General features: G+C 40.1%; 4 protein-coding genes across 5 annotated transcripts in view; 1 reads left to right on the forward strand and 3 right to left on the reverse strand.

Annotated features, from left to right (window-relative positions):
• Positions 1–3,296, forward strand: part of LOC135941576 (uncharacterized) — a 160,067-nt gene extending 156,771 nt beyond the window's left edge. Inside the window, exons 2-8 of the mRNA XM_065487212.1 lie at positions 1,265–1,387; positions 1,733–1,971; positions 2,028–2,091; positions 2,153–2,405; positions 2,464–2,593; positions 2,649–2,748; positions 2,928–3,296. Of these exons, the coding sequence (XP_065343284.1) occupies positions 1,315–1,387; positions 1,733–1,971; positions 2,028–2,091; positions 2,153–2,405; positions 2,464–2,593; positions 2,649–2,748; positions 2,928–3,037 (969 nt within the window). The 5' untranslated portion in view covers positions 1,265–1,314 and the 3' untranslated portion in view covers positions 3,038–3,296. The remainder of the gene's footprint in view (positions 1–1,264; positions 1,388–1,732; positions 1,972–2,027; positions 2,092–2,152; positions 2,406–2,463; positions 2,594–2,648; positions 2,749–2,927) is intronic.
• Positions 3,297–5,027: 1,731 nt separating this feature from the next.
• On the reverse strand, positions 5,028–6,630 carry LOC135941431 (uncharacterized). Its single transcript, XM_065486994.1, has 7 exons — positions 6,231–6,630; positions 6,040–6,180; positions 5,779–5,982; positions 5,617–5,724; positions 5,409–5,554; positions 5,261–5,346; positions 5,028–5,204 (listed from the first exon to the last, which is right to left on the reverse strand). The coding sequence occupies exons 1-7, from the start codon at positions 6,276–6,278 to the stop codon at positions 5,059–5,061; spliced, it is 879 nt and encodes a 292-aa protein (XP_065343066.1). The 5' UTR covers positions 6,279–6,630; the 3' UTR covers positions 5,028–5,058.
• Positions 6,631–6,762: 132 nt separating this feature from the next.
• Sec61alpha (SEC61 translocon subunit alpha) lies at positions 6,763–9,444 on the reverse strand. Its single transcript, XM_065486645.1, has 8 exons — positions 9,284–9,444; positions 9,041–9,108; positions 8,848–8,913; positions 8,314–8,782; positions 8,087–8,253; positions 7,851–7,991; positions 7,543–7,791; positions 6,763–7,394 (listed from the first exon to the last, which is right to left on the reverse strand). The coding sequence occupies exons 1-8, from the start codon at positions 9,288–9,290 to the stop codon at positions 7,131–7,133; spliced, it is 1,431 nt and encodes a 476-aa protein (XP_065342717.1). The 5' UTR covers positions 9,291–9,444; the 3' UTR covers positions 6,763–7,130.
• A 961-nt stretch (positions 9,445–10,405) lies between these two features.
• On the reverse strand, positions 10,406–12,966 carry LOC135935676 (uncharacterized). Of its 2 annotated transcripts, none has more exons than XM_065478184.1 (8): positions 12,720–12,966; positions 12,475–12,662; positions 12,290–12,417; positions 12,081–12,229; positions 11,872–12,025; positions 11,653–11,815; positions 10,738–10,896; positions 10,406–10,639 (listed from the first exon to the last, which is right to left on the reverse strand). In XM_065478184.1, the coding sequence occupies exons 1-8, from the start codon at positions 12,842–12,844 to the stop codon at positions 10,440–10,442; spliced, it is 1,266 nt and encodes a 421-aa protein (XP_065334256.1). In that variant the 5' UTR covers positions 12,845–12,966; the 3' UTR covers positions 10,406–10,439. The 2 variants fall into 2 exon arrangements, with proteins under 2 accessions (XP_065334256.1, XP_065334247.1); XM_065478175.1 differs by having other exon boundaries at positions 10,407–10,639; positions 10,738–10,932; positions 12,720–12,961.
• Between the last annotated feature and the right edge of the window lie 76 nt (positions 12,967–13,042).

The raw sequence follows: 13,042 nt of genomic DNA on the forward strand, positions 1-13,042 counted from the left end.
TATAATCATTTTATAGTGATACATACTCAGAGGTCTCAGCCACATAATTTTATGCAGTGGCTATAGGCTGAAACGGCTTCATCCGAATTCTGAGTTGGCGGCTGAGCATTTTTGCTGGCAGCTGACGCACCTTCAAAATTGAAGTTTGATAATGGCTTAAAACGGCTTGAGGATGCTAATATATTTCTCTCCGGCATTTAGACTTTTTGACAGGCGGCTGGCGTGACTGGCACATGGGCATCCTGCTTTTGTTCAAATTCACGAAGGCTTGGCGCCTGACCAAGTGACCAAAAATTAGTCAGCATCGCGCCCGGCTTAACCTCTCTGGGATCCTTCTGAGCAGCCTAATATGAAAAATGTTAAAAGTTGTTGTTATTTACACCCCGTTCGAGTGGAACACTATGTATAGGTTTGGGGAATTTTCTGAACTGCCTTGACCAATGACCAATTAAGAAGAAAATGTCTAAAAATAAAAAAATCCCAAGTTCACAGTGGAAAATTTCAATTTGCAAAGATTATTTTAAAACTCACTATAATCATTAATTAATTATTAATGATTTCGACTAATACTAAGCTGGTCATGTAATATGTATGGAAAAGTTACAGTTTTCGCCATTATGTTAGTATAGCTACAGTTCTCGCCGACTTTACCGTTTACACGCATCAAATCTGTTGTCAGTGTTGTCCCTATACTAATAACATTGAAAGGCAAAAACTGTAACTTTGCGAGACCTGTAACTTTCCCATGTTACGTGAATAACTATGTACTGCCTCCTTGCACAGCATATTTAAATTTAGCTTCCTGGCCGTACATTCAAGCAAATATAAAATATATCCTTTCCACTTCCAACTTGGTTATTTTTTCCGGTTTCTTACATCTTTTATAGGATTATTTTGTACTTACATCATACATAAATATAAATATGCCTATATGTACAACTAAGGACGGTATAACTGGGAACTGGGACTGGCAGACACCGCCATATCTACAGACGGCATATTCACTTCCCCTCTCTCAGCTATACGCACCGTATAGCTGAGAGAGAGGAAGTGGGTTCCCGTCTGTAAATATGGCGATGTGCGCCAGTCCTTGTTATACCGTCCTTATGAACAACATGCTAGATTTTTAAAATGAAGAGCAGTGCAGCTGGCACATTTCAACTCTGACAACACCGTTCTCACGTGCGTTTAGACTTGACGCTCTCTCTATAAACTGAACGCCCGATTCTTTTCCTCGGCATTCCGTAAGAAATTACCAACCAGCACCAGCAGTCACATCCCGGCGGTCCCGCCTCCGCGCCTCCGCACCGCAACATGGCCTCTACTACAGAATCCATGTCGCGGCTCCTCAAACTTGCCCACAAATTCAACTGCTTCTATCTGTCAGGTAAGTCTGTTTTAAGTCATTTCGGTGCGTCTTGCCGGTGAATTTCAGCCACCTTCTTAGCGCCCGTGGCCGCGGTTAATTCGCGAAGAATTTCTCATCGATTGCATTCGGCGCAATTGTGGACTGTCAAGTTCAATAGTAAACATTGCAGACACCCGACATTCGATTTGGCCTGATGTCGTTAATAACGTTGCGTTGTAAGGGTCTCTTGTCAGAACTTTTCGAATATGCCCGATTCGATGTGAAAATCAAACTCCGCGCGTTAGTATGGCAATGTAGACAGTTTTGGAGTTTGTCGCAAAAGCCGCGGTTATTTTTACCAGCACACTTTGTTTTGTTTTTTAGGATTGCAAAAGGGCGACTGTCGACCATTTGTAGTTGAAGGTCAGCAAGTGGGTCTGGTGCGGCCTGACGTCGCGGCCCAGTTGGCTCGATTCCCAGAGGTCTTCCTTGTGCACTCTGATGTCGTGGAGCTCAACCCGGCGTTTCGAGATTACAAAGAACGCAGCGCCAAAGTCGACGCGGTCCTGCGGAGGTTCAGGACGGATGGTGCATTTATCGCTCTGAAAGGATGGCGAGAGGAGGTGGTTATTGCATCATGATCTCCTCTGATAGCCTTAATTCGATGCTGTTATTTCAGTGTTATGAAGTGCGAGCTGCGTTTTCTAAATGCCCCCTGCTGAAGATGGACAGATCAGCCACTTGTAAGTAGACTGAAAAATTTTTGTGTGAAGCATGAATTGAAAGTGACCAAATTGTGCTCAGGCCTCTTTGGAATCCGACAGTACGGTGTAGACATCAATGGCTACGTGCTGTGTCCGGAGAGGGGCATGTGTGTGTGGCTGCAGAAGCGAGCAGCCTCCAAACAAACCTGGCCTGGAAAACTGGACAACATGGTCGGAGGAGGTCTCTCTGTTGGCTTTGGCATTCTGGAAACGGCTCTCAAGGAGGCAGCTGAAGAAGCTTCCATTCCACGCAGCATACTTGACCAAAAGCTCACCCCAGCTGGTTCTGTCTCGTGAGGGTTTTTTATTCCTATATTTTTCAACTTTTGCTAACTATATCATTTGATAAAGGTTTTTCTTCGAGAGTGAAAGAGGTCTCTTCCCAAATACTGAATTTGTTTATGATCTTGAGTTACCCTTGGACTTTGTACCCAACAATAGTGATGGTGAAGTTGAGAGTTTTGAACTGCTTCCTGCTAAGGTTTGTTGGCTTTAGCAGTCATATAAGCCAAATGCTGACATATTTTATTGTGTAGGAGGCGCTGGACAAAATATTCGCACCAGATTTTAAAACTACTAGTTGCCCTGTGGTTTTGGACTTCTTGATCAGGCACGGTTTTGTCTCGCCAGATTCAGGTTTGGAAACACATTATTTGGAATGCATTTTAAATTAAAAAAAAATATTCCTAATGCGCATAGTCTGGCCTGATGAGGGTATTACTTATCTCATGCCGCATGAGTGAATAAACATTTAATCTCTTTTGAGTCGAGTTGAGAAATTTAATGTATTGCATCTGGTCATGTTTTGTTCACAGAGCCAGAATTTCCACAACTGATAGAGTTGCTGCATGTGCCACTGCAGAGTCTCTACAATCGAACACAGAAGAGCAGACGTCTAGAAAATGGTGATATAAGCAGTAATTAAATTAGTTAAAGGAGTTACTTAGTCTCAGCTCAGCCAAATCGGACCTGATTTGTGATATTATTCTGCGTAATGGGTTCTTTGGCTGGTCGCCTCGCTTGCTCAACGGCAAAAAATTAACAACAGCTTTGGCCGCCAGCCACATTCTAGTACAAACCTCCTTTAGCGATTTTTTTATAATTCCCCCGTAGCACATTTATTAACTTTTGCATTTTTAGACATATTTTACACTCTTGTATTATTAAAAGTGATTTCCGCTAGATCTGATGACAATTTTGATGAATTGGTGATAACTTTGATTTATCATTGGTTTCGCAATTTGAAGTTAGTGCTAGCACCACAACAGGACATCTTTTTGAAAGCTTACGCGTTTATGCGTCAGGCTGAGGTGCAGATTAAAGAAATTTCCAAGCATACCTAATGCACTGCCTAATAGCAATACAGTTTGACCCTGGGAAGCTTAAAAGCCAAATCTTCCAAACTCTGGTGCAAATTTTCCTAGTTTTGATTCTAAATATCCACAAGTCTACAATCTTCCTCTGAAACCTCCACATATTACACTTCATGAAAACATACTTTTAAGAGCCCTTTACCCTTGGGTCATAATTGACTGCAGCTAATTAGATGCTTCGTCTGTGTCCTAACGCTTTGCTGGCACAAAAGAACAGCTTCAATGTCACGTACTCCTGCCCCTTCAATTTTTTGTATACAGTTGGTGTGGTGCTTTTATCTTAACTCTCAAATTTGCTGGCTCATTTGAGGTTAGTTTTGTAATAAGTTCTTACGTTTTCGAAACCGCGTTGATTCATTACTCTCTAGTTTTGTATTTATTAATTTTAGTTTTTGTCGCTTGAACAACAATTCACTCTAAAAACTTGCTTGCACATTTTCATATCGTGTAATGGATGTCAAAGAAATTTTGAGAATCTACATATATATATATATATTGAAGATGAAAATTTTCAGTCGGGTTGATTATGTTAAAACTTGATATATCGAGACCATTCATAGTCGCAGACTCTGCCGCTGCAGTATATTTGAAACCTAATTTGAAGTATTTGAGTTCACGCACAACTCGCGAACGGTGTTTCATAAATCTATGCGTGAATATTGAGTAAAATGTCGTGTGATTTATGGGAGTCGCATGCCATGCACTATTGGCTATTTAGTAACACCCAAAATCAGGTGTGCACAAAAATAAGAAGGATGCTGTGATATCAAGTGCGAATCTGCTGTTGTGGTTAATCATGAGTGTCACTGGTTCACTTGAGTGGTTTATACTTTTTTCAACAGAAAGCAGGCTTAAACTTGATTGAATTAAATTGAGTTTATTCCGAGGTTTGAAGTGTGAATGGCGTCTGTCGCAAGTTTGGCAAGAAAAATGGTTTCAATGACTACTATTTATATTTCACCGCCATAATATACATATAACACGCCGCTTGTAAAACCTCGATTCCAAAAATACCGGGAAACCAACAATGTGGAAAAGGTTGAATTTTTACTGCAATTTCATCGAGTGTTGGCGTTTTGACAAAACTTGGTCGATATGGCTGTATTACATTTGATTTGGAGAAAGAAAGCGTACAGTGTATGATTTGTGAAGCTCAACTTAAAGCTTCAGAAATTTCTAGTCAATGTATTCTTCTTAAGGCCCATGTTATATTATCCAAGCAGTCAACTCGGAAATGAGAAAAACTTCATTATATGAATGTACTTCTTATTTGTATATTTTAACTTCGAAAATCTGAAGCACTTCACGCATATATATATACACACAGAAAGTGAACTTCAAAAGCAGTCTAAGTACTTGATACTAGTGGTGAAGCTGTATGAATGCCAACTTAACTTTAAATGGTACTAGTAATTTATACGTAAGTCAAAAAGTTTAAATACATGAATCTTTTTCATTTTTAAAATAATTTTCACTTTTGTTGCTTAGAAGTTTGTATTTTAGTATGGTTCTTTTAAGAGGATAAAAATAAAAATGTTGTTTTGACACACAAAATCCTTTATTAGTGACGATTTCATGCTGAATTGTGACGGAAGCAGCAACAGCACTCGTTGCTCTGAGTTAAGTCAGCAAAACCTTCATCGTCATCGTTTCCACAGTGTTGAGGATAAGATTTTCCAAAATATTGTTCATATAGACGACAAACGCTGCATTTGCAATCTAAATAGAAGAAAATTATTTATCCACATGCAATTTTTTTAGAATCATAAATATACCACTTAGGATTTCTGGATGAAAATCTTCTGCGCCACTTGAAAGCTCCGACTGGTAGATCGACCTCTTATTTCTTATCTTGCAGGGACTACGAATTTCAACAAAATCAGTAAAATAAAAAGGTGTGTTTATATATATGTAAAGTGTCACCTTGGAGTCTTTGAATAATGCAAAATATCAGAGTCAACGTGTCTCACGACAAACGGTGGCTTATGTGTCTTGATGTGAACACAGTCTCGGCAGGAAAGCTTCGAGCAACGATTTCCAAACTTCACTTGTCGACATGGACTAATTGCCTGAATGGAATACCTCATTAAGAATTAATTTGTAAAAATGGTATCATCGCCAAGTTACGTACTACTGATGGGATTTTCTTTTGAGGCATGCAGAAGCTATGCGGAGAAGGTTCAGTCACTTGCTGAATACAAACTCTAGTCGAAACCTCGATATCCGGTCCCAGCAATCCCTGATTTTTTTTAGGTTAACTGGCGCCTCGTAAAACTCGGGTTAAAATATTTACGGGAAAATGGCAGAGTGGTTGCATTTGCAACGTGGTTATTGGTGCGGAGCTGAGACTTCCACTTTCAGGAAAAAGTAAGCTCACAAGGGAGCTCTTGAAGATTGCTATGGAGCGCAGTCCTGGGGCTGATTCCTGAAGCTCTAGACGAATAAACTCGGACGCTAGGCGACTGTGCAGGCTGAACAAATCAGTCGCGTCATACACCTGATTAAAATACGCAAGGTTCAAATACGGAAAATGATAACTTTAAATATAAATTACCTTGGAAATATTGAAAGTTTGATTAAAGTGCAAAGGAAATGACGCGGGCAAACTTGCAGTTCTAAATGTTCGGTCCATAATCCATAGGTGCAGAAGCAGGTCCCCTTTGCTTCCCGCTCTGCACATTCCAGGGCTATTCACCTTTACAATTTAAGTGAATTTAAGATTGCATTAAAGCTTTCTTGACTTGCCTTTAAGACCTGAAGACGAACATTCACTTTTAAATGCTGACGCGACATTTTCAAGCACTCATAAGTTATGCTAATATTCAACAAAATCTAGTTCACCAGGTGGAAATAAATTCATACAAGACGCCGTAAGTTGTGTTTCCTACTCTAATGTTAGGTCAAGTTTCCATGGCAACCATCTATATTTACGGTGTCTATATTAGGTGGTGTTTAGGAAGTACTGCTTGTGCTAAAAGTAACCTCAAGCCTTTCACACTTATTCCAAAATTAAATATTCCATTCCACCTGATGTATTTATAAATGCCTCCTCTGCCACTTGATCAGAATACAGCATTTCTCGAGATAAATGAAAGAACGAAAGGAGTTAGCAACTATTCTAGCTAGCCAGTGACGCGTGTGATGAACAATTCACGTCAACCTATGCAATCAATATGCAAGACACAAATAAACAGGTAGCACCAGCAGCGAGAATGGCACATAGCCAACTTTTCCACGTTGCCGAAATTTGATTGGATAACGAAATCAAAGACAAAGGTTTATAACAGGGCACACAATAAACCTTATTGTGCTATTTTCTCTCTTTAATAGAAACACGCTTAAGTGGGCCTGCGTTGAAAATTAAATAATAGGCCCAATCATTCACTCTGCACCAGCAACAACACAAAGAGTCGATGTCATTTCACGTAATCAACCAAAGGAAATTTTATGATGTCTGAAGCGAATAACGGATCTTGCATATCTTCTGGGTCTCTTTTGCCCCATCCCTGTCTTTAATGATGCACGATGGAGTGCGGTTAATTGTTCTTTGAAAAGTTAACAATGATTTTGGCAACCACAGTGAGTGGGATAAGAGCAAAAATGGTACCCAAAATGCTCGTTCAACAAAATGTTTAGAGAAAATGTTTAAAACAGCAAAGTGCTCATGCCGCCCATCTCGCTCTGCTCCTTGACGAAGATCTCAAAGTACTGGTATATGATGGTGACAGCAAGCAGGATACCAGTGCCGGAGCCGATAGCCCCAAGGAAGTCGGCAAGCACGGAGAGGGCGCCGATACAGAGACCTCCAAAAGCGGCCGCTGTCGGAATGTACCTATTGAGCTCGTGGATCATCGACTTCTCACGGTGGCCACGCATGACCATCTGTTGTTCCTTCAGCTGCTTAGCAACCTGAAACGTAGAGAGGAAAGCAAAAATGAGCAAATTTTTCACTAGAGTTGTGGTTAAAAATAGCAGAAAGACAATTTAAAAATTTGTTGACCATGAATACTTTAAACGAATTTCTATCATTGCTTAACAAAAATACTTTTCAACTTACGTCCTTGGCAGAAGAACCAGAAACCTCAATCCAGGTCTTCGAGAAGAAGGCGCAGGAACCAAGCATGAAGACGATGTAGAGCATGGCGTGAATAGGATCTTCCAGGATGTGTCCAACATTTTCAGGTGGACTCAAGTAGTAGCAAAGGCCTCCGACTGGATACGCTCGAGCCGGCCCTCCACCACTCACGTCAGCCCACACGCCCAAGAGATTGACAAAGAAGTTGCCTTGGAACTTCACCGCCATCATCTACAACAAAATCACCAGATCAGTTAAATATTCCTTTACCAAGAGCAGAGTTAACAAACCTGAGAGATGACGTACAGGTTGGACACAAGAGCTGACTGCAGAATGATGGGGATGTTCGAAGTGTAGAACAGCTTGATGGGGTAACTGCTGTACTGTCCTCTGTATCTGGCAGACTTGATGGGCAGATCCACTCTGAAGCCCTTGAAACGGAAAAATGATTTATTAGATACATGCACGCGCACATAAGAGTTCAAAAGGTCAACGACCTTGCATGAGCAGCAGAAAAATTGCTTACTTGGAAGTATATGACCACAGCAAAGACCAGGACGGTAGCCAGCAGATTCATCAGGTTGGGCAGGTTCTGTCTGTAGAAAGCCTCCCTCAGGGCTCTCACCTTGTCCTGTCTGGTGGCGAGCAGGTGGAAGAGGGCAATCACAGCTCCTTCAAATTCCGTTCCACGGCCTGAGAAATATAGAAATATTTCTTAATTCTGATCAATATCAATTACTCAGGATGTCCTACCAGTATTGACAGTTGCAGGACTGAACGCCTTCCACACGATGGTTTCGCAAATGTTGGTGGCAATAAAGAGCGATATTCCAGAGCCAAGACCATATCCCTTCTGAAGCAGTTCATCGAGCAGCAAGACGATGAGGCCAGCGACGAAAAGCTGGATGATGATGAGCAGGCAGACTCCAGCGCCGATCTCACCTGGGTCACCGTACATGCCAGTCATGACGTACACGATGGCCTGGCCAACGGTGATGACCATGCCGAACAGCTTCTGGGCGCCGTTGAAGAGAGCTCGGTCCTTGGGCGTATCGCCAACTTCGATGATCTTGGCACCGGCCAACAGCTGCATGATCAGGCCTGAGGTAACAATCGGCGAAATACCCAGTTCCATCAGGGTACCGCGGTTACTAGCCAGGATCACTCGTATCCAGTAAAAGGGATCTGCTGAGTCGCTGCTCATGATTCCAAACAAGGGAATCTGTAATCAGGGCAGAATTGCTTCAGCAAAGGGAGTTGGGCAAAGAGGGTGGCAATGAACTCTACCTGGCAACACACGAGGAAAATGAACAAGGTGATTGCTGTCCATAGCACTTTTTCTCTAAATTGGATCTGAAATACAAAGAAAAGATAGGTTTTTGTTTAAAACACGATTGTACAGGTTTACAAGCGTGTAAAATTAAGACAATCTGTCCAAATGAGTTGTGAAATTAACATATTATCGTCAACGTCAACATACCTTTCTCTCCGGCTTGGCAATTTCCGGTAAAATTGAGCAGAAGGGCTTGATCACCTCTAAGAATTTAACTGCAAAGAGAACAGTTATAAGTATCTTGAAGATAATCAGGGGTGGAGGACAGATGGAACTGCCCTAAAAGATCCTTTTAAAGAGGCCATATGTACCGCTAGGTGCGACAACAACGTAAGGCATTTTGATCACAAACATTTTTGCATGGTACTCTCAGGGGTGGTCAATACTTACGGCCCATGGCTGCTTAGGGATGATCGGTGGTTTAGCAGGTGACTGCAGAAATCTTTTATTCACGAAGAGGCCTAATTGCGGAAAGTTTCAGGACAGCTCAACACGGCCCACAGCCAGCTCCTGGCTGCCCAAACGAAACGACAAGACACGTATGACTGAAGTCTAGCCAACCTATCTGTGCTACCAACAATTTAGCACCATCCCCGAGCAGGATAATAGTCATATTTATCGGAAAAATATACGTCAAAATACAAAATATTTTATCAGTTGATCAGACATATAAAAATTACTGCACTAAAACTAAGTTAAATATGAAATTGTTTTGCATTGTAAAATCTTTTGGGTTGGCATCACTACAATCAACCGGGTTCGCCGGGTCACGTGACTGATGATGCTGGCATCGTTGGCACCTAGAGACCATGAGGAGTGCTCCAACAACGCCGATCCAGTTATGTTCCAGTAGCAAATTTTGACCACCAGAGGCGCTGTTTTGGTGACGTTAATATTTCATAAAAAAAGCGCGATGGAGTTTTCCAAGTAAAAATATTTGTGATATATTTACTTAAAATTTTAATGGTTGAAAATGAGTTAAATAGGAATAATATTTGCCTATTTTATAGATGATGTTTTAATCGAATAAATGGACATGTTAATCGGGGATCCATATAATCGATATAACATTATTTTTTTCTGAATTTAACGGGAGAATAGATGATGCTATTATGATATAACTCTAACGAAAGCTGATTTAGACTAGGCCACTATTGCAGACATAATTAATTTTTAAATCAATAAAATTCAAATAGTAGCGTGCTCCGAAATATAATTTTACAAACGAACAGTTAACTAAAAAATAGCAGAAAAGAGCGAAAGGGTACTTCAACTAAATCCAATGAGACACATAATATATGATTTGTTTTGTAATAAACTTTATAGTGTATAGCAAGTTGTAAAAATGGTAAAAATATTGATATGATACAATTTATTTTAAAATACTGTAACTATCAAACAGATTAACAAATAATCTTTCCAGGAAGTGAAATAGCATTTTTATTTTTAAAAAGTGATTTCACATGAACAGTTCAAGTGCGACGATCAGTAATTTTTTTATCAATATATCATTAAAATATTTATAAAATTTTGAGCATTTGTTTTGTCAACGTGCCATAATGTAACATTGAAGATTTCCTGGCTGCGAATAAGTGAAGAGTAGTAAGCGGGAACCTTGAAAGCCCATTTCCATGAACAAAATGTGCTCTGGCACATCAAACGAGAGGAGTGGTGTTTGCAACGCCTTAGTAAGCGCCTCTTTGTCATGGGGGAGCTTGTGCGGCATTAGGTACAAAGTGATTTGGTCTGAAAAATCCGAAAAATTAAATATCAAAATTTGGGACAAAGTGAAACATTTCTGACAAAACTTTGGTTTGAAGAATAGTCACTTTTGTAATACTTACATGGGCTCCTTCTGGCACAAGCAAGAATCCGCCGACGTAGACAAACCGAGGAAACATCTGGTGGCAGAATTCCTCGGTACTTCTCCGGCTCTGGGTCATGCTTCCCATCAAGTCTGCCGAAGAGCCAATACGCAGGGCCACAAGATATGTGCCAGTAGGCTGCAGGACAGGTAGGCATCATATAGATATACCTGGCTGCAACAAAATTGTCACCACCACACATGCAATTTTTTATCCCTATATATTGGAGCCCTTATTGTATCATGCCAATGTTGGGAAAATTAATAAACAAGTAGTTAAAAAAAAAACAAATCGATAGTACAAATGATTTTTCATAATAATTGTCGTTGTATGATGATCATTGGCAAATTTATATTTTATAAAAATAGTTTAAAACTGAAATCTGGGTTTGCGGAAGTTTTTAAATCAAATCATCTCCATATAAGTATAATAAATTATATTGTATACAAGAGCCGATGTTGCTTCATCATCTGTGCCTGACTGATTTTCTGCATGCTCTTATATTGCCATACTGAGAGAAGTATTGTAATTGAAAGCTCAATTAAAAAATTGAAAATTATGCATCTTCTACCACAGTCAAAAAATCTTGTACTAACAATGTTTTTAACGTTTGTTTTTGAAATAGTAAAAAAAAACAGTATCCAATCTATGAAAATAGCCCTCCCCGTCACTTGTTAAACATGTTACTTGGTATGCGCGCCAACTCTCAGAAGAGCGAGTTATTAAATTTTTAAAATTTTTATTTTACGTCAAAATAAATATGTTGCAAATAACCACTCAAATAAGTCAAAATCTGTTGTTATAGGGTTGATATTAAAAAGGTTGTAATGGTTTATGTCTAGTAAATGAGATGATGGTGGTGACAGAATAGGCAAAAACTTCAAAATGACTCACATAGGAGGTTTCTTGATAGCTCTGATGAGCAAAGTACATATCTCTGGTACAGCCAACACGGATTTTGATAGCGAAGTTCAGAATATGGTTCGGAGTTGTGTACAAATTTTCCTGTATCCAAGTCCCACACACAAACACTGCCAGTTTTCAGAACACACAAAACCTAAATGAATTTCAATGAAAGTTGCAGCTTATTTTTCAATAATGTATTTAGAAAACCTGATTATTCCATATTTTCCATCTGAAGAGACCAAACGGCGTTGAAAAGTTTGCAATGGTAGTTGTCATTACCACCTCATTTTCTACGCCTAGTACTCTGAAAATTTGAACATCTGTGTTTCCATCGGAGATACCCAACAAGTCTTTTTGCACCCTGAAACAATTATTAAAATTTAACTGGACTTTTTGGGACATTAACTCTAACTAACTTGAGAGTTGGTGTTTTGTATTCACATGGAATCAAAGTTTTCAATGGCTTGAGGCTGACCAATCCCGAATTTGTGCATTTTGTGCTAAATATGTGAATGTGACAAGGGGAGCATGCAAAAAGGAGATCATGCGCTTTCATTTGGCTCATCTGTAATGGGAAAAGTTAAATTAAAAGCTAATTCTTCAGGCTTTGAAATATTGCAATTACGTGTACAACTGCGCCATCAGGAATGACTGCAGACATCACTGGTTCAGGACTGAGGTAGGATTCCATGCTGTCCAATAATTCATAGACCATAATATTTCCAGCACTATCTCCAACATAAATTCTGTGTTCTTTGGTTTTAATTTATATCATTAACGGAGCTTTAATGAACTTTTCTTATATAATACCATCAGCCTGAATGACTGACACGGAATGGTGCAATTTCACTTGGGGTGTTTCTTGCAGCAACGCTAATTCGGGCCGAATCTCTCTATACAAATCCAACAAATGGTCGCCCTTTTGGTCCTCAATATCAAGCTGGAGATCTTGCAGTAGTTCGTCAGAAAATGAGTCACGGTTGGAGTTTCGCATTATTCTGTTGGAAAAAATGCGAGGGTAACGTCAGTTGTGTTAATATTGATTTTAGCGGCACCTGTTCGCAACGCAGCTCCATAGCCAGCAGACCTGAGAAGCAGTGATCAAGGCCTCTCCCTGAAGATTGGAGAGGATTTTTTCCACGATTTCCAATGGAAAGGTGGAGATGTGGGTGTCCATCATGTTGAATCAGCCGACAGACTGTGACTATAGACAGAGATCGGCGAGAACTGCGTTTTCAGCTTCGCCGTTGGCCAGCGTCCAAGAACGAGGTTGTGCGCCATATTATAGCGTCAACGGAAGATTTTAAGCGTCATTCTTAGGGTCTTTCACCACTATTACTTGCTTAGCCTTAAAGCTTGTGTATAATTTACTTCTCGA

This window comes from Cloeon dipterum, chromosome 1 (genome assembly GCF_949628265.1).
Source record: "Cloeon dipterum chromosome 1, ieCloDipt1.1, whole genome shotgun sequence".
NCBI lineage: Eukaryota > Metazoa > Arthropoda > Insecta > Ephemeroptera > Baetidae > Cloeon > Cloeon dipterum.

Coding starts and splice junctions, on each gene's coding strand:
- LOC135935676 (XM_065478175.1), bottom strand. CDS start 12,844: ATGATGGACACCCACATCTCCACCTTTCCATTGGAAATCGTGGAAAAA. Junction 12,663..12,719: donor TGGAGCTGCGTTGCGAACAG/GTGCCGCTAAAA, acceptor TTTTTCCAACAG/AATAATGCGAAACTCCAACC. Junction 11,816..11,871: donor GGAAAATATGGAATAATCAG/GTTTTCTAAATA, acceptor AAATTCATTTAG/GTTTTGTGTGTTCTGAAAAC.
- LOC135941431 (XM_065486994.1), bottom strand. CDS start 6,278: ATGTCGCGTCAGCATTTAAAAGTGAATGTTCGTCTTCAGGTCTTAAAG. Junction 5,725..5,778: donor AACCACTCTGCCATTTTCCC/GTAAATATTTTA, acceptor AAAAAAAATCAG/GGATTGCTGGGACCGGATAT. Junction 5,555..5,616: donor AAAAGAAAATCCCATCAGTA/GTACGTAACTTG, acceptor TATTCCATTCAG/GCAATTAGTCCATGTCGACA.
- Sec61alpha (XM_065486645.1), bottom strand. Junction 8,914..9,040: donor TTGCCAAGCCGGAGAGAAAG/GTATGTTGACGT, acceptor TTTGTATTTCAG/ATCCAATTTAGAGAAAAAGT. Junction 7,395..7,542: donor CTGGTTCTTCTGCCAAGGAC/GTAAGTTGAAAA, acceptor TCTACGTTTCAG/GTTGCTAAGCAGCTGAAGGA.